At 38.7% G+C, this 19969-nt stretch overlaps 1 protein-coding gene across 1 annotated transcript in view; it reads left to right on the top strand.

Annotated features, from left to right (window-relative positions):
• The window catches only part of C30H8orf34 (chromosome 30 C8orf34 homolog), a 237919-nt gene that overhangs the window by 33946 nt on the left and 184004 nt on the right, over window positions 1-19969 (top strand). The window contains 2 exon segments of the mRNA XM_064480859.1: window positions 15650-15797; window positions 18227-18358. Of these exon segments, the coding sequence (XP_064336929.1) occupies window positions 15650-15797; window positions 18227-18358 (280 nt within the window).

The raw sequence follows: 19969 nt of genomic DNA on the forward strand, positions 1-19969 counted from the left end.
GCAACTCTTAGTGGCTTTGTAAACTGAGACAAGTCAGCTCACCCCTGCGGTCTTCAGTTCCCTCTTTGGTGAAGTGAGGAAGTTCTGCCATCACTTTGGAGGTGTCCTCTGGTTCCTGCAGGCTGACTGTCCCTCTCACCTGTACCCCTTCATGGCTTTCACAGTGAGGCAGTCTCCTTTCTTCCAGCCTCCCAAATATTTCTCCTTTCTCATTTCAATCCCTGTATTTTCCTAAATGTTATCCTGATCAGGCTCCCAACTTCCAGGTTACTTAAAAACCATCAACTAGCTCTGAGAGTGGTTTTTCCATTTGGCAGTTTAACTTGTAGAAAGAGCCATGTGAGTATATACAAGCTGCTTTATTATGTTTGCTAATTGTGAAAACATTCCAGAGTGTGGTATATAATAATTTTTTTTAGCCAAAATCTTATCAAAAGACTTTTAAGTTGTTTATAGTCTTTCTTATTTTAAATAGTGCTCAATAAATATCCATGTATCTTTGTTGTTGATGAGTTACTAGGTCAGCATTCAAATGTTTACTTTTGAGATACATTGCTAAATTGTGCTGCATTGTGTAAGAGCCATTCCTTTTATCTTGTGAGTTGTCTCTGTATATTTCTTATTCGATTCTTTTAGTCTATTTTTTCCTTTCATTCATGGCATCTCTTCTAAAGAAAAGCAAAATATATGGACCACAAATAAAGCATTTTACAACTTGAAACATAGATTATAGAAATGAGGACACTAAAATACAGCCTGTGATTTTTCTGTAGCCACTTTATCTATTTAGAAGGCTGCAGGGCCTCTTAGTTAATTTAAAAGCCTAATAGGTATGCTTAAACAAAGCTAATTAACATTCCCTTGCAGCTGAACAATGATTAATATCTGTGAACACTATCCTATTTATCTTAAATATATACTCACAAGTTAATTAGCATAAGTGAAAGGAATATGTAATCAAACAATTAACAGGAGCAAAACATAGTGCACTGAAATAATATTATGAAAATCCAGGAGTTTTATCACAAAATAGAGTTACTGTTTTGGCATAGAAGAATTTACTTATATAATCTAGCCTTCCTATCAAAGAAATGATTTTATAGCAGTTTGAAAAAGTTTCAAGTACTCCTGAGTTTTTCATGCTATATTTGAATTGTTTTGCTAAATATGCAGTTTTAGCATTGGGAAAATTTACTGAAAAAGCAGTTTACAGCACAGCAGTGTCTGACTCAGCAAATCTTCTCATTTCGGTAGCCAGGGCTGTCTTCCTGGGCATGTGACCTGAGCAAAGTCACACAGGCCCCTGTGTTCAGAGGTCATCCCCACTCTAGGTTTAATGCTCTGCTCTCACTGTCCTGAAATTTTTAGTAGTGTCTGAACAAAGGGCTCCACATTTTTAGTTTGTACTGGACCCCACAAATTTTACAGCCAGCCCTGCCCTAAGTACATTTTTCAGGATAAAACTGTGTTTATTGGCATATATCCTTGAGTCAGTATCAATCCTAATTACAGTGAACATTTTAGAACAAAGTCTGTATGAAGACATTTATCCTATTTGAAACCAACAGCCAATGAATGATGATTGTAAATGGAACCCTCATCACGACAGAGGCTGTGGGAGTGACCCCTGACACCCCAGCCCTGTCTTCCCCCCCTTCCTGGTCACTGAGAAGCATCAGGCATTGGAAGCCCCTTGGTGAGGTTTCCTGCTATTTCAGGAGTTTTGAATCTGTGCAGTTCACTGTTTCCAAGTGTTTCCAAATTACTTCTTGAGGACCCCCACCCAAGCTGGAGTGGACATCAGTAAGAAGCTTTGTAATGTCATCTTTGTGGTGGTGGAGCTGACACCTCTTCCTTGGTGAACATTTATGCCCCTGAGGCAGGCCGTTGGGAGGCAGGAGTGCCAGAAGCCTGGGAGTGATTCCTGTGGCCACCAGGCCATGTTCCATCCCTTGCTGACTTGTTCGTTCTCACACTGGACTTGTTCGTTCTCACCACTGGCAGCTCTACCTCTTAACTTTCTGGTTCCTCACCCCCCATCTTGTGGAAGCCTGAGAGTTACTACAGATGAGTGAGTCGATTTGTCTTTTGACTCTGCACATTCTTAAGGTGATTCAATGATCATTTGTCAGTTGGAGCCTGACATCAAAGTTAGCTTGGATTTGGTTTATTTTGACATAGGGATCCTGTATTGGATCATCACGGGAGCAATGAAATACTGGGTCTCTTAGCATCCTTGAATCCCTAGAGAGGGACGACTTTCAAGGTAAGAATATGGTTTACTCTAGACCACTGGGTTCACCCAGGTCCTAAAATAAAATATTATAAGTCTGTTACTTAACCTGTGGCGCAGTCTGAGTCATTGCTTTTTAGGACAGTTCTTGTAGACTTGCCATGAGGACTTGGTGGTGGATTCAACTTTGGACTGTCATAGAGCATATAGCTGGATGATGGGTTGTGTGATAGGTTACAGCTCATATGTCATCTAAGGTTTTTTCCAGGGAGGGTCATTTACGTCTGACAGTATTTCAGTCTGTAACCCACCTGTGCCACATATACAGAGGACCACGCAAAACACTTGAGACAAAACCTGGTTATTTACCACCACTGAAAACTAACTCAGAAGAAAGGAAACATTTGAGTTTTGTTTCCAGTTTCACTTCTTCCCATAATTCCATGATGAATTAGAATATAGGTAAATCAATTACTTAAAAAAAAAAAGCAAAACAAATAAAATTAACTCTCTTTTATTTTCCTGTTATAATGAAATTGTTAGAGAATTTTTATTATTGGATCTCAGCTTGGTAGATTTCCTGAATTGTCCTGACTTTTTTGGCCATGGAAATTATCAAAAAGGGCACAAAAATGCTTGCTGTTTGAGGGAGGAATCAAAGATATGGGAATGTAAAATCCATGCTGCCAAGTAAAAGGCATGGAATAAGACTGACAGAGAGTATTTTTAATTCACAGTGTGGAGAGGTGAGTGTAAGAGGGAGGGAGTGTGGTCCTGGCTTGTAAAGCAGGGGTTGGTGCTGGGGACCCAACCATGGGCTAAAAGCCTGTGTGGACACAGAGAGGAAACAAATGGGAGAATACCATGGATAATTCAATCTGCTGGTCTGCTGGTGGCTTTAGTTTTAGTAAATTTAAACATGGTTTCCATCCTTCTTGCAGTGTATTTTCATAGAGCATGGTGGCAGGGTCCAGAATCGTAGAGAGGGGTGAAGATAGGTTAGATAGTGAATATACAGAATTCTATGGCTATGACGGTCTGGGTGATGAACTGGGAGGCTGTGTTTCTGTCAGTGACTCAGTTGGGAGACATGAGGCACGATGGGTCCTCCTGAGAGCCCGTGGGTGAAGGAAGGTCATCCACTTGCACTGGGACCGGGAGCTTCGTGGGCCACACTCTTCTCCCTACAGATCCTGGTGGTGATGTCTCAGAAGACTGCTTCCTTGGGTGGCCTGGGGTGCAAGGGGCTAGCTAGAGCATCCCCCTTCTGGTGGAGTTGTGGTGTGGGTGGCTCAGGGAGAGGAAGACCAACCTGGAACAAGAGGCCAGGGGCTGCCCTGCAAGTAGGATGCTGTGGAGGCCAAGCATGAGCTGTGGATCTGCTGCCTCTGCCTTGTGGCTTCAGAGTCATGTAGAGTGACTGTACCCATAAAAATTGGAAAATAATCGCCTTTTACTTAACATATGATTACCTGAAGAACTTACTAAAGGTCAAATTCTATGTTAAAAAATTTTCTTGTTAGCATTCACCACTTTTCTGTATACCTGGCTGTCTTTGATTTTTATATTCATATTATACTTTTTCTTAGATTTTTTTTAATCATTATAGAGTATCTCTTTCACTTTTTTCATGGAGGGTGTGAACTTCATGTCTGAAAATATCCTTTTTGCCCTATACATTTGATTTGTAACCTGACCTGTTCATGGAATTCTCAGGTCATATCCCCTACTCACCCTGGTGAGCATCTTAAAGGTACTGCCCTTTTGTTTTTTAACATTGAGTTTTACTGATGGGAAGTTTAATAGCAGTCAGATGCTTTTTATTCTATAGACAGCATTTTCCCCCTCTGACATCTTATATTATTTTATTTTTATCTGTGAACTCATAACATTTCAGCAGGGCATTTTAGTTATGGGTCTTTTTATTAATTGTGAGCTTTTTCAGTCTGAGGCTTTGGGTATCTCTTTAGCATAAAGAAATTTTATTATATTTTTCTTTATTTTCTTATCTGCATTGTACTATATTCTGAAATGTTTCTTAAAACAGTGTCGGTCCTTCCATACCTTTTAATTTATATTCTCCCCTTTTATGAATTTTTGTTTCATTTATTGTTAGATTTATTCAACTTTATTTTTTAGATCACTAACATTGCCTTGAATTCATTGAGTCTTTCCATTTATATTTTGATTTTAGCAATAATATTTTAATCCTCATCCACTCTATTTTTCCTCAGAGTTCTCATTTCTTATGGCAGCAAAATGTTCCTGTTTTATAAATGCAACACTCTCTTCAGTAGTTTCCTGAAATAGCTCTATTTCTTCCTGTCTCAGTTGTCCTGTTTATACACTTGTACAAACTTTTCCTAACATTTCTAGTTGTTGATTCATAAATATAAATGAAAGATGTGGTTGCTAATTATAGGTAGCTTGTATGGGTTTCTCTGTACTTAGTAGATTCTCCCATCCGACCTCTTTCTTGGTGGGGAAGGCTTGGTGAATGGGCTTAGAGAGGTTAGCCATCAGACCTCCTTACACAATACACAGTCCCCAGGAAAGGAGGGCTCTGCTCTGGGGACAGGATGCACTCTGTCCTCGCCTTCCATGAAACGTGGAGCCCAGTGTTACCAAGTTCTACACTACTGCTTCTTGGAGTTTACCACCGTTCCTGGAGGCTTTTCTCAGATGGCATTGGAGGAGCTCTCCAACCTCACTTTGTGGGTAAAAGCCCCAGCTGTCAACAGCATCTCTTACAAGGAGATGGGTTCCAACAACCCCAGCTGCTCTGAATGTAGTTCTTGAATAAATTACACTGACGCTTCTCCCTGGTCTGCTGTTGGTTCTTTGACTTGAGTGTTCTCTCTGGTTTTTTGGGAAGAATAGAACTTCCTTCTGGTGTCTTGGGCTGTAGTGTCTCGCCTCTTCTAATGTACCCACTAATTTTACCCCACCAGCTTGGTTCGTCATAATGTAGAATTTCTCAAAATTTCTAGTCCACTGATGGCATTCTTTCTTATTTTCCTGTGCTATTGTGTTTTCATTCTTTAAATAATACCTTCTCTGTTATTTGAATAGGACTTTGGGGCATGGGGGGAGGGCTAGTCAATGTACAGGTGTGTCAGGTCATTCCACTATGTTACACAAGAAACCAACGTGTATTTAACTTGTTGAATGTTATAGAACTGCATGGCTTCCAAATAGTATTTGTGGTTTAGATTCAGTGTCGATGGAAAATGTTTTTGGTCAAATAAAACTATATAAGCATACACAGTATATTTCATAAGTGAAACAATCTTGATAACAGCTGGCAAGATTATTCATTGCTTCAGCAGAAACTGGATTTTATTGAAGGACTGTGAATCTTTCTAAACCACCTTGTGGTTTAACCAGCTGCAGTGAGCCTCGTCAGACTCAGTGAGGGTTTGTTGAAACTGATTGCTGTTTTGTTCATTTAGGAATTTTAGTCTTAAGCACATGAGGTCTGTTTTTATCAAAACACATATAACTCTACAAAACCTACATAAAATGTATGTATAAACAGATTTCAGCACATACCTTCTGTGAATGGGGGTGTTAGGTGTCTGTAAATCAGAAATGTATTACCAGCAATTACTAATGATTGTGAATATGTTCTTTTACTTTTCGTAAACCGTAGAGAATATTTGATGCCAGCATGCTGCTTAATTAATTTATGTAAGAATTTTTGTCTATTGCCTAATCCCACAACTTTTACATTAGCATAGATTTAGGACTAAATGCCTATCAGTTAACTTTTTTCTTGTTCATTGACTTAGTGTTCTGCATATTAGCTATAATTTTTCCTTGAGGATGAATATATAAATTTGAATGCTCATGTAATGTTTTCTAATTTTGGATTTTAATGATAAATAGTATGGGTTTTTCTAGCTGATGAAGTATTTCTAATAAAGAGGGAAGATTAGTACTTAACTGTTTTAGGCTTTCTAGATTTTAAAAAATGTAAAAAATAGACATATCTTTCAACTCCGTGTCATCAGATTATATTGCCCACCACCCCAGTTTTACTTTGACAGACCCTGAGTGGTTCCCCTGTATTCCTCAATGATTGTAACTCTTCAGACCTCTGCGTGGTTTCCTGTATTTCTCAATAACTTTAACTCTTAATTATTGTCGTTCTAATATTACATCGCTATTCATTCTTGCAATTTTCATATATATGTAGATGACGTTTCCATCATGTGTACCTCTTTGCTGAACTCCTCTCACCCAATGATTGTTACCTTATTTCCTGCCTTAAATACTCCTGTTGTTATCAATAACTGCATGCTTTCCATAGTCTGTTTCAAGCATCCTTCTATCCCACCATCTTCTCCTACCTTTCTAGTTTACTGCCTCTGGTAGCCCCACCCCATCTTCTCTTTGACCCTACCTGGACATCCAATGCATTGATCCTATTACATTTTCGTTTTCTCTTACCTCCTTGATGTCCCTGTTCTGCTTTCTATCCAGCCTAAATGCTGGGGCCAGTGGCCAGTCATCCTAACTGCCCCCTTGCGTGTACTCTCAAGTACCTTGCCCCTCTCTCAGCTCATCCTACTCAGTTAGCTAAACCATAAACTTGCCTAATACAAAGTTTTGCCTCTTTCATGCCAATGCCTCTGCAGCTGAATATGGCTGGGAGGAAAACACATTATCACACAAACTAGTCTTTAAATATATGACCACAAATCTCAAGTGGCCAAGTGGTCACCGCATTCCTCACCCACTCACTCTCTTACACTCCTGGGTCACTCACTATTTTATGTCTGTTTCCCTTTTCTCAAAACTCCCAGTCCTCATCTCCCATCCTCTGGTTCTGCTGTTGGCCTTGCTTCCTACATTACTGGGATAATCCAAATAATCTGAAGAGGAAACTCACAGACTGACAGCCACAACTGCAGAGCAGAATACCTTTCTGTTCTGTTCACTGACCATCTGCAACACACAGTGCCTAGTGTATAGTGAGTGCTCAATAAATAAGTAAAAGATAAAGTCATTCTAAAGGAAGCATTGAAAAATATTAATTGAAAAATTGCACTGAGCCCATGAGCCCCGTCTGTCTCATCTATCTGGCTCCTTTTACCTTGCCCACAGGGGAGCTCTTGGTCTTCACCACTAAACGTGCCTTGTTCTTTACATTATAATGAACGGCACTGACATCAGCTCAGTCTTCAAATCCAAACGCTTGGGTGATTCGTTCTTCAGGCTGCTTTTACCCACTCCTCCCCAGGTCAAGTCTGCTTCAGATGTGTATAAAGTCAGGCTGTCACTTTGCATCCACACTAACACCACCACTGTAGTTTGATAGTCTCTGAAGAGTTTTGGCACATCTTTTAAAAGGGCAGATCAATCTCACTTCCTCAATTAAAACCATTCACTGGCTTTGCACTCTGTTTAAAGTAATAGTCAGTCTATATTTCTTAACTGACAAAGCTCTGCAAGTTCCGGCATCTGCCTACCTCTTCAACTCACAGACTGTTCCATCCTTGCTGGCATTTGACAGTTCTTTAGAATGTACCAGGCCCCACAAGGCCCAGGGGTCTTTGCATTTATTCTTCTCTCTGCCTGAAACGCGAGCTTTTTGAATGTCTGGTTCTAGTTTTACCCTCAGGTCTCAGATCATATATCATTTCTTCAGAGAGGCTTTTCTTGATCGCCCCATATCATATTATCTCACCCCCATTTCTCTTAATATATTCTCTGCTTTTTTCCCATAGAGCTTTCTAGAATCTATATTGATTTTATTTATTGATTTTTATTGTTTGTTTATTGTCTTACTCTCCCAAAGAATGTTAAGTCCCCTAAACCCTGGACCACGCCAGTCTTGTTTATTCTGAGATGAGTGCCTGCTATAAATCCATGATACGAAAGTGGAAGAGGTATCAAGGGAACTTTTGCTGTCTGTAGAATCCAGAGCATAATATCATAAGTGATGAAACTACAGGCTGGGAACAGTTTTTAGATAGTTTTGAATGCCACGAATGGAGGTAGGTGGGGTTTTTTGTTTGCTTTTTGGGGGGATTTTTTGCAGGTAATAATTCAGCTACACAAGGTTTTTAGTAAAGTTATTGACATAATTTATTCATTTATTCATTCTTTTTTTTGCAAATGTGCCAGGATCTGTTCTTTGATCTTGGGAAACAGAGATGTCTAAGACATGTTTCCTGACCTCAAGAACTCTTCAGAGAGCTGAACTGGTAAACACATTGTTTATACAGTGGCATGAGTGTTGTCTAGAATTGTATTCATAATATTATTCAAATACTTCCTATGCCTAACTAACTCTGCTTGGGGCTGATTAGAGCCATTTTCTTTTTATTCCATGTGGTTCCTATTTTGATGGTCACTTCTTTGAAGCTATATTTAGTAGGCATGTGATAACATTTGCCCACAATTCCTTCTTCTTTTAATAAATGCCATTTCCAGCATTCACTTGGCTGTTAAAAAGGCTGTAGCTTTCCTCATATGCATACCACTTTAGCCACATTCGATAGCTCTAGGTGGGCACCTGATCAGTATGTCCTCTTTGTCTCTTCTGGGAATTTTTATATTTAAGACTCAGAGACTCAAAGTATTACACGATTCCTTTCCCCAAAGCAGACATTCTAGCACATCTTAAAACATGGGAAAAAAGGGAAGGATGGAGGAAAGACACAGGAACCATATGGACCAACTCCACCCTTGGTAGAAATGGCTCACAGTTTTCAACAACTGCTATTAAAACTACTGTTCAAAGTTTTAGTATATGTAGTAAATCTTGAGATCCTTTTGAAGATCTCAACTGCTGTTCTTTTAATTAAAATATCTCTAATCAAAGTTTTAAAAAGCTAATAGATTTTACTATTTTAAAATAATAGACTTTATTTTTATTAAAGAAAGTGCTTTATTTCTTAGAGTACTTTTAGGTTTTCAGAAAACTTTAACAGAAAGTACAGAGAGTTCTCAGATGCATTTTTCCAATTAGGTTTTCATTTTACTTTTAAGTCCCCTGGGAACTTATTCCACAGATATTTTAGCACATGTACAACCAGAGGACAATCTGAGTTCTGTGAACAAAAGAGTCTCCCAGGAAAACATCAAATAGATGTCTGTCCCCTTCTCACGTGTGCATGGAAACCTAGATGTTCCTTTGGAACCTATTTATTGCCAAAGCTCATAACAGAGCTTAGAGGTGTAAGGAAGCAGAAAAACAAAAACTTCCTCCATTCTACTTCTGTTTAGAAAAATGGAATGAGGGAAGAGGAACGGGCTTTAGTGGGGGTGGAACCCAAGTGGGATTCTATCAGTTGGGAATGGTGACATCAATTTAAAATAAGGCTGTTTCAGAAAATAAGGTATTTTGGAGACAAATGATTTTTCAAGTGGGTAGTCTCTTATTTATTTGTTGACATTGCAATGCCCATTAGCTGCCTATATATGAAAAATAGATGGGTGGTGATGGAGAGGGTGAGTGGAAGGTTGTGATCTCATGCAAATTTTTAATAAGACCTAATTAAAAATAGAAAATGGAAACATGCATATTTAGAATGAATTAATTCAGTCATCAAGTCTTAATGCCAATTTTGAAATAACATATTCTACAGATGGTAAGGTGCGATGTGCAATTAATATTTAACATAATTATGGGTACTGAATAAAAATATATCTGATTGACACCACCTCCCTTATTACTAGAGTGTAATATCCTGCATGTTTATTGATTTAACAAAAAGACTATATAGTGAGAAATTGCTGTGATTTTGGAAATGGTTTTAATTTTGTTTCCTGATGACTTTCTACTGAGATTGGCACTTACCTGTCAGGAAGTGAAGAAGTAACTTTCTCCCAAGGAAGTTAGTAAGTGACTAAGTCCGTAATTTTTACGCAGAATGCCATGCTACCTGTATGCTGTGGGACGTAGAGCAAGGATTCTTAATCTGGATTAAATGAAACCTTAGAGGGTCAGCCCATGTATGGGTCAAACACCCAGGAATATTATGTAAAATCTGATTTTTGTGTGTATACACGTGCTTTTTGGTTTTTTAACCAAGGGATTGCATAGCTTTCATCAGTTGGAATGAATCTATTATTAAAATAATGTCTACTATTGCATGATTACTCATTCCCTTAACTATTCGTTTTTTATTTAATAATAAATGACTATGAAGAGCTACCAACTCACTGATGGTTTTGCTTTTATCTAGTGGGCATTAAAATTAAAATGTATTTTGAGGCAGTCATCACTTCTATTTAGTTAGCATTCATTCTCCAGCTTATTAATTAGGGCAATTTTCTATATAGTACAAGGTTATAATAGCCCTAACTTCGAGTAGTCTTTACATGATGTACAATACAAATTTGGACTCAGTAATTGCTTAGTGATTTATATTCTCTACATTGTTTTTCAAAATTCTTAAAAAGAGTGTTATCTTCATACATATTTATATTTTAAAAATAAATATATTTGAATTGGTACCAGTAACAAAATGATAATTAACCAAAAAGGAAACATCAGTGCAAGGAGCTGTCTCAATATATAGTATATCCATGAAATTTAAAAGCAGTTTATAATAAACTATATTAAGAGAACATTTATTAGTTTTATAATCTGAAAAAATAAAGCCAATAAAAAGATGCAATGTGCATATTCCATCAAAAACAGATGCTATAAAAGATATAAAAATGGTAATAGTAGTAGTAATAATAAACATAAATATATAAAAATGATATTATATAAATATATAAAAGTAAATAGATTTAAAAATATTAGCTAATACCACTTTTGGGAAGATCATTAAAGGGAGTTTGGTCAGGGAAACAGAAGCCACTCCGTATGTGGGTCATATAAGGTTTAATACAAACAAGTTTGCTTGATGGAGGGTTAGAAAGTTGGGGCACAGAGACCAGGGAAATGCTGCTGAAGGTTGGGGAAGCTGTCATCAAAGGTGGGAGGAGCCCACCCTGAAAATATCCACCTGGATATCAAAAGCAAGTGGTTCTCAATTCCCTGCCTGGAAGCTACTGTAGTTCCCCAGAACTGCCACAGCGCTCCCACAGCTATGTCTGCAGTGGAGGTTTTCACAAATTTGCTGGGAAGCTGGTGTCAATCTCTCGTCTGCCTGCAGTCAACTCCAGAGAACAATTTCTTCTGCTTCTCTTACTTTCTAAGTCTACTACGAATTCCCCATTTTGGGAGAACTAACCCAAATCATATAAAGAAAATTCTGGGAAATAATTCCCCAGCCTTAGAAGGAAATGTTAGGCAACCCATCACAATAGGCCACACGTAACTCAAGCACTCTTTATGAATGCTTTGTGATCATTATCCTACTTAATCCTCCTGGCAACTGTCATGTAGGTGTTAGTATCATTTACGTTTAGTAGGTAGGAGTATTGACCATTCCCTCGCCTAACATTTCCACAAGTGTTTTTGTTTCAGGGCATAAGTGCTATTATCACTTCCATTGTTTCAATTTATATGCGCCAATAGCTAAAATCTCCCAGGGATCCTTGGCTGGAAAACCACTGAAGGAGCAAATGAGGAGAGGGCCCCACACTACAGGCCTGATTCCTGGTTGAAAAGCGGGGCAGGCAAGGCTATTAGCAGAAGCTGCCCAGGCGGGTACCCTAAACCTTCTTGCCGAAGTTCAGAGCAGTCCCTGAGCCTACGGCCTGAGCGCCGGGGCGGGATTTAGTCACTGAGCTGTCAAGGCGGGAACTGGTTCCCGGTCCTCCTAGGTGGAGACCATCTCTACTCTGTGGTTTCAGCATCCCCACTGGGTCTGAGGCTTAAGTCTCTGGGACGGTGGGCAAGGCAAGAGGAGTGGCGTTTCTGGCAACAGTTGAGTCTCTGTGGATACAGAGATACCCCTGCACACTGCAGCCAGCTCTGGGGACCCTGGGGGCGGTATCCAGGGCGTGGCAGGGCTCCCAGGCTCTCAGGACAACGGCGTTTCCAGAGTCTCGTCGGTGTGTCTTCCTCGGGACTGTTGCGGGGGCGACTGCATCCTGCGGGGGCGGGAAGAGGGTACCACCCAGGAACTCCCGTCCCCAGGCGCCTGGGCACCCCTAGGGCTCGGGGCAGGAGGGCGAGGTTCCCCGGACGCCTGGGCGCTGGGGGCTCACACTCAGCCCCAGGCCGCGAGTGGGAGTCTGCGCGCGAGTGGGAGTCTGCGCCTGCGCGGGGCCGCTGTCAGGCAGAGCGGGCCGCCGGGACTGAGCGCGCTGTTGCTTCAACGCTGGCGTCCGCGTTTCAGGCTGGTCGTCCGGGCCCAGCGCGGCGACGGGTGACCTGGTAGCTGACGGGCGGGCGCAGCGTCGCTCTGGCACCTGGGAATTTCACGTCCTACACGGAGGGTAAGAATAGTAAATGAGCCCCCCCCCCCCCCCCCCGGAAGCACAGAACTTTCCCTAATGGTGTTGGGCCTCCGTCCTTGGTACTGGTTTGCTGTTCTAGAATTTTCTTTACCTCTTGGTGAACGGTCCCTGTGCAACTTGCTGCAGTCGTGTTTCTCTCTCCCACCTCACGTCCCAGCTGCACGTTCGTTTCCCATCCCCTTGGTTTGTGGGCCGCTCAGTTGTAGCTCAGTGTGTCTCAATCCTAGCGGAGGGAAACCAGTCTTATTGCCAGCAGGTGGCTTTTCGCGTCTGGGAAAGAGGTTTCTGTCTAGTTCAAGTCCTCAAAGCCATTAAAGTCTGAAAGCCAGTGGATGCATGGATTGAGTGAGATAATTTTCTTAGAAAAAGAGGATAATTCTCTTACAAAGAGGATAATTCTTCTTACAAATACAGTTACATGAAACTAGACTCTGGCTCAACCGAGATATCCAACATACCCTACTGCAAACATTGGCTGTTTTTTCATTTTTCTTTTAACTTAATCTCATATATTCATTCATGGACCATGAGAGTATCCAAAACTAATTACTAGACTGATACTGTTGGGAAAAAAAAAATGGGCAGGTGGTGCCCCTAATAATGGATACCACATCTCTAATGAGCTTCCGGGGTAGTCAGTGCTTCACACATGTTGCCACAACTTGCAGGAAGAATTAACTGTGTCCTGCGTGATTCCACTGCGGGAGAGGACTCTTGAAACCTCCTGCCTGCTTTTCTCTATCTTTGCCCCATGTGCCTTTTCCCTTTTCTGATTTTGCTTTGTATCCTTTTGCTATAATAAATCACGGCTGTGAGTACAAAAAAAAAAATTAATAGTGATTACTTGGTCTGTTACGACTGTATGGTCTGTCTTCCAAAGACAATATAGGAACACTTCAGTTTATTTTGAAAGAAAAAAAAAAAAAACAACCCAGAAACTTTCCATCTAACTTGAAAGGTTAAAAGAAAAAGCGCATGAGATCTTAGGAGCTTTCAGGATAGAAATTGCTGTAGCTTTAAAGGCCTGTTACCTGACCTAATTTTGCTTTACCTGAATGCCGAGGCCTTACGTGACAGGAGTAATCTAGTTGGTCCTTCTATTTATTTTTCTTTCTATTTTCTCGTAGCTTTTATAATGTACAATTAATTTAAATAGAATATAATACATTTTTTTCTACAGGAGCAAAATCCAGAATGTTTTAAATTATGTTCCACTGATGTGTAATTGGGTTTTAATTGAACCCCACATTGCTTTACCACATAGAGGAATGACTTCTTAAGTTATAACGAATAATTGAGACTTTAAATAACAGAAGTAAAGAAGACCTGTGCCAACGGGTGGTTTGCTTACCTGTTTTTTAGAGTATAAAAGTGTCTTACATTTGACAGATATTTTGCATCACGATGTGCTTATGGTCGATATCCTTTGCTCTTTTTAATTCCAACTCTGTGTTCAGCCTGCACATTTTTGAGATACCTTGAGTTGTTTTGTCCTTGGGTTTGAGATCAGCTTGGAATCTTGTCATCTATAAAATCCATTTAACCTCTACTCAGATAAATTTATGTGTTCCTAGACTATTATGCATGTCAACAAATATCCCTGGGATATGACAGCAGTTACTTTCATAGAAGTTCAGAAGAGTATGTTTTGCTGGGCCAAGAAATCTATGGGTGCTTTAATTGTTGTTCATTAGGACAGCAAGGATTTTCTTATGTTTATCTGCGGTCAGTAAACCAAATTCATTCATTCATTCAACACCAGCTGGAAACTTGGTGGAATTCAGGCCCTAAGGAAAGAGTAGAGATCAAACCAGACCAGTCCTTGGCCTCTGTGCCGTAGTAGGGGAGGAGGAGAGACAGGCACGAACTGATGAACAAATATTAAATGAGATGATTCTAGAAAGTGCAGAATGCTGTGAAGAAAATAAAATAATGTGATAAAAACTTACGAAGATTGGTTAGGGTAAGCCTCTTTAAGAAGGTATCAGTAGAGGCTGAATGATAACAAGCCAGCCATCTGAACATCCCAGAAAAGAGCATTCAAAGCAGAGGAAATAGGCCACCACCAACAAAAAAAAAAAAACAACAGAGTGGGGAATTTCCAGTATATTTGGATTAGCACTGCTGATACCTGATACCCAGTATAGCACTAGAACCACTGCCTCACAGAATCTGAACTTAAAATGACAATTGACAGACTAGAATTCTGGGCTAAACCCAAGAAGCTGAAATGTGACTGGTACGAATGTAAAATGGTGTGTGCGAGTTCACAAACCCAGGTACACAGTGCAAAACGATGTCCACGTGACTTGGCCGCTGTTCATAAGAGAAACAGTCTTGGGATTCTAACTGACCACAATTTGGAGCTTGCCCTTTGCTGTTCTTAATTGGTGAAAAACAATGTGTAGATATTACCGTTAGGCAAATTTCTCCCCGATTTAAGGCATCGTTAGAGCTGTCCAAAAATGGAACTCTCCATGGCTTCACTCATTATAAAAAAGAAAAGAAAAGAAAAAGAACAGAAAAGAGTGAATACCCATCAGGGCTTTTGGAAAAAGGAACTTTTTTTGGAGACTAGTTTAAAGTACTGTTTGTTTCTGTGAATCTGTACTTGTTTCTTTCATTCCAACATTTTCTTTGGGGATATTTATTTATAGTTAATAAAGACAAATGACATTGGTATGTAATGCATATGGAGAGGTTTATTGAAAATTTAGTGTATAATGGCATCTCTTAAAATAGTAAACTTAAATAGAAAAGTCTTAGACGATAGTTTTCAAAAGAATTTAGAATAAATTTCTAGTATGTTTTTGGACAAATATAATAATAAAATAAATATACCTTGGCTTTGCCATGTATTAGCTGTGTAACAGACAATTTACTTCTCTGAGCTTGCTTCCTCAAAATGAGGATAACTTAAACTTGCCTGAAACAGTTGTTATGAGGATTAAATTAGTAGCTGTGTATAAAGTAGTTACAGCGGTACCTGGCAATAGTGATATGTAACTGTTTGCTATGTAAATGTATGCTCTACTCTGCCTTCAGGAATTAATGACCAAGTTAATAACTGAGACACCTGACCAGCCAATCCCTTTTCTCATTGACCATCTTCAGTCTAAACAAGGAAGCCGTGGACAGCTTCAAAGAACTTTATCTGGATCTGCAGCTCTCTGGGCAGAAAGTGAAACATTAGGTAAATGAAAAAACATATTTTACAGTTAATGTTGATATATTTAATGTTAAATTCATAAGTCTGTTTCTGTATAGTAAGTAAATCCAGAGGTTACCTAGGGTTTCATGTATTCATCAATGACTTCACTCATATGCTAAAATCTGTCAAAAAATACTCTTGAATTTGACTATATTGTTATGTATTATGCTTCAAAAGATAAGAATCTGTGTATTAATTTGAATAGAAATAAGATTCAGATTTGCATGAAAAGTTTTTAAATCATATGAATTCAAACTATTTTAAACTCACTTCTTTTTATCAAGAATTTGAATTAAGGGCTTATAGCTCATCTATGTAGAAAGGTAAATCATAGATTTCTACAGCGTTACCTTTTTTGTAGACCAAACCAATGACTACTCTCTATTTCCCTCAGCTCTAATTTTATCCTAATGTAGTAAATTCAACCTGAGGAAGACATATTTACTGCAAACATTGGGGAACCAGCCTTGCCAAGTCTGTGATAGCCTTATTTCACCCACAAGCACTGGTGAGATAATTGAGTAGACTTGACTTCAACCTTTATTTATAAAATATGTGTCTGACAGCTTTTTTTCTTCCACACACTGGTCTGTTAGTTTGGTATTTACTTCCAAACCCAAATCCCTCCAGCCTGTTGCTTGGGTAGCTAAGTCCTTGCCTGACGGCATGGTCATCCGACTGACAGGGTTCCGGCTGTTTTCTCTTCTCTTCTCTTCCTGCTCTGTGCGGTCCCATGAAAGAATTTTGGTCTTCTTTGGCTGTATCCTCACATTGGTGCCTAAGCAGGGTAGGGGATGGGGTATCTTCTGAAGAATGTTGACAACTCTGGTGTTAGTTATCCATATGGAAGTGTCTGCATCATACAGGGAATGAGAGTGAATTCTTGGTTTTTCTTGGCCTCACTTTCTTAGGGTTAGATTCTTACTAGGACGGGTGTTAGGCATAGGCTTTAGTTTGTAGATGCAAAGAGGGCACCATTCTTGTGAAGGTGGACCGGAGAAGCAACTGTGAGCCCGCTGAAGCTCGTGTGAGCCCATATTTATAAACTGTTGTGTCTGGAGAGACAGTAGTGTGTTAAATTCTGTAGCTTTAATAAGCGCACATTTAATATCTCACCATTTGCACAGATCAGCGGTCTGTGCACAGTTTAACCAGATCTTCTGTTTAATCTCTTTTTCAGTTTTTCTTTGTATCATGAGATGCTGTGTTTTATGACCATGATTCTTTATTCCTTTAGCTATATTGCATTAGAAGAAATTACAGTCCTAAGTTGGGTGTAGAAAGACAAGTTCTTATAGACTGTGAAACAACATAAGGGGATGAATATGAGGTGGGGCAAGCATTGTGGGTGTCTAGAAGTTTCTTAGTCTCTTTCTGATATGCCCATATTTTGTCTTAGTTGTGTCTATGGAAACGCTTCTTGGGTTGTGGCAGAATGTGGACCAATATTTCTGTTCCTGGTGTTTTAGAATATTTATGACTCTTTGATATTAAATGGGATGTTGGAAGTAGAAAAATTGGATCACAGCTCATTAAGTAGAAACTTAACACTAAAATTTGAGGACTATTTCATGATGTCTGTTTGGTATTTAGAAGTGGGTAGCCAGAGAAAGATATATGAATCATCTGTGAAGCTAGAATGATTTTACAAGGTTTAAATTTAAACAAGAGGGTAGAAAGAAACTAAGGAATGTCACATAGATGAAAGAGGAAGGTAAAGAAGCAATGAGTAAGACAGAGGAGGAACAGTTAGACAGGTGGTATGGGCATGAGGAGGATGCCATGCCCTGAGAATAAGAGAAGAAAAAGTTCTGCTTAGTTAGGTCTGTCTAAAAATATGGAGCGCCAAGAAGTCAGGAGGGATAACTCCTAGAAAGATCGTTTCATTTAGGAGTTGGTGTGACATTGACCACCTTTGCAGGGGAACTATAGCTTTCAATAAAGTTGGTTAAACTACTTTCTTAAACAGAACAATAGAAAAAAAATGAGTGGTACTATGAAAGAAATGTCAGTGAGTGTCATTGGTTTTATGTGTCATAGTGAATAACAGGTAAGGTAATAGTAGATGAGTAAAACTTACTTAAACATGTAGTTGTTTTTATTTACAACAGAATAAAGTGCTTTGTTCCATGACACTCATTTAAAGAATGTTATTTTAAGTAAAAGACTTACAAATAATTTCACAGTTTAACATGGTCTTATATTAATATATAAACTAATTCATATCAAATACAAGACTTAAATTTATAGGAGAAATAAAGGAAGCAGTACTTTGGGATATTTGCATTATTTGGATATGAAGTGGCATAGTGTTGGTCAGGTATATCTAATTGCTTCATAAATTTAGTTTTTGATCAATCATGAAATCATTTATTATTGTTTCTATAAATATATTTCTTTTGTTTCAGCAGAACATAAAGGAACAAGAAGAGATTTCAGAAGCTATGATAAACCCTGGCAATTAAATGCAAAGAAGCCTAAAAAGTCAAAAAGTGACCTTGCTGTGTCTAATATTTCTCCGCCATCACCAGAATCAAAATCATGTAAGGAAGTTTGTCATTCACATGTTATTTAATATATGTAAGTGTGTGTTAGTAAAATGAGAAAAAGATAAGAATTGAAGCCAAATATTTTATCTGATATTTCTTGCTATTCTAGTGAATTTCACATTTATTTCAGCATGAACATTGAGCTTTATTTATATATAACTGCTCACTCATATGCTCATATTCTCATGCATGTGTAATTGATTTAGACCTTTTTGAGTATAATATTCTTTTAAGAATATAAACTACGTGGAGCAAGGCCTTTGCCACTGATAAGTACTCCTTTCTCAGTCTATCTAAAAGTGTAATCCCTATCCAAACTCCAGCAGATGTTTGCCCCCTGGAAATTGACTATTATTTTAAATAGATTTGGAAAGGCAAAGGACCATGATTATCTAAAATAATCTAGAAAAATATGAATTAGTTTGGAGAATTTACCCTACCTGACTTCAGTTCTTATTATAGAACTACAGTTATCGAGACAGTGTGATTTTTGGTGAAAGGATGGGCAAACAGATCAGTTGAACTTAATCAGAAGCTGAAAGTACATATATGGTCAAATGATTTTCCACAGGACATGTAAACAAATACAATAGGAAGAGAAAAAGTCCCTTCAACGTGGGACATTCATATAGAAAAATACACACAGTTTTGATCCCTACCTTAATTCATACTGAAAATCAATCTGAGGTGGGTCATAGGCCTAAAGATGAAAACAAAAACAGTAAAATTTCTAAAATAAAACATACACGTATAACTTTGTGACCTTGGAGAGGCAAAAATGTTTTAGAGATGTTTAGTTACCATGGCTTCATACCAAATCAATCCAAAAAATTTTTTAGGTTAAATTAGCATAACAAAAATTAACCATTTTATAATGTACAGTTCAGTGACGTTTAGTACACTCAAAATGCTGTGCTGCTGTAACCTCTATCTAGTTCCAAAACATTTCATCAGTAGAAAAGGAAACCCTGTAACAAATAGTCACTGAACATTTCTGCTTCCCACTAGCCCCTGAGAACTTGCTTTCTGTCTTTGAATTTACCTATTTTGGTTATTTCGTATTAGTGGAATCATATAATGTGTGACCTTTCTGTATTTGGCTTATTTCACTTAGCATGAGACTTTCAGCGTTCATTCCCATTGCAGCAGGTGTCAGTGCTTTATTCCTTTTGGGGGCTGAATAATATTCCATTATATGGACATACTGCATTTTGTTTATCCATCTATTTGTTGTAGGGTATTTTGGTTGTTTCTGCCTTTTGCTGTCATGAATAGTGTTGCTGTAAACATTGATTTACCAGTAATTGTTTGAACACTCATTATCCATTATTTGAGTATATACCTTGAAGTGGAGTTGCTGAGTTGTATTGTGATTCTGTGTTTTAATTTTTAGGGGAATTGCCAATTGTTTTTTATAGAGGCTGCTCTATTTTACGTTCCCATCAGCAATGTAAGCAGCTTTCAGTTTCTCCGCATTCTCACCAACGCTTGTTATTTTCTATTTACATCAAAAATATTATGCCATCCAAAAGGGTGCAAAGTGAAATCTTGTTTTAATTTGCATTTCTGTAACGATTAACGATGTTCAGCAACTTTTCATGTTCT

This window comes from Camelus dromedarius, chromosome 30 (genome assembly GCF_036321535.1).
Source record: "Camelus dromedarius isolate mCamDro1 chromosome 30, mCamDro1.pat, whole genome shotgun sequence".
In the NCBI taxonomy this organism is placed as follows: domain Eukaryota; kingdom Metazoa; phylum Chordata; class Mammalia; order Artiodactyla; family Camelidae; genus Camelus; species Camelus dromedarius.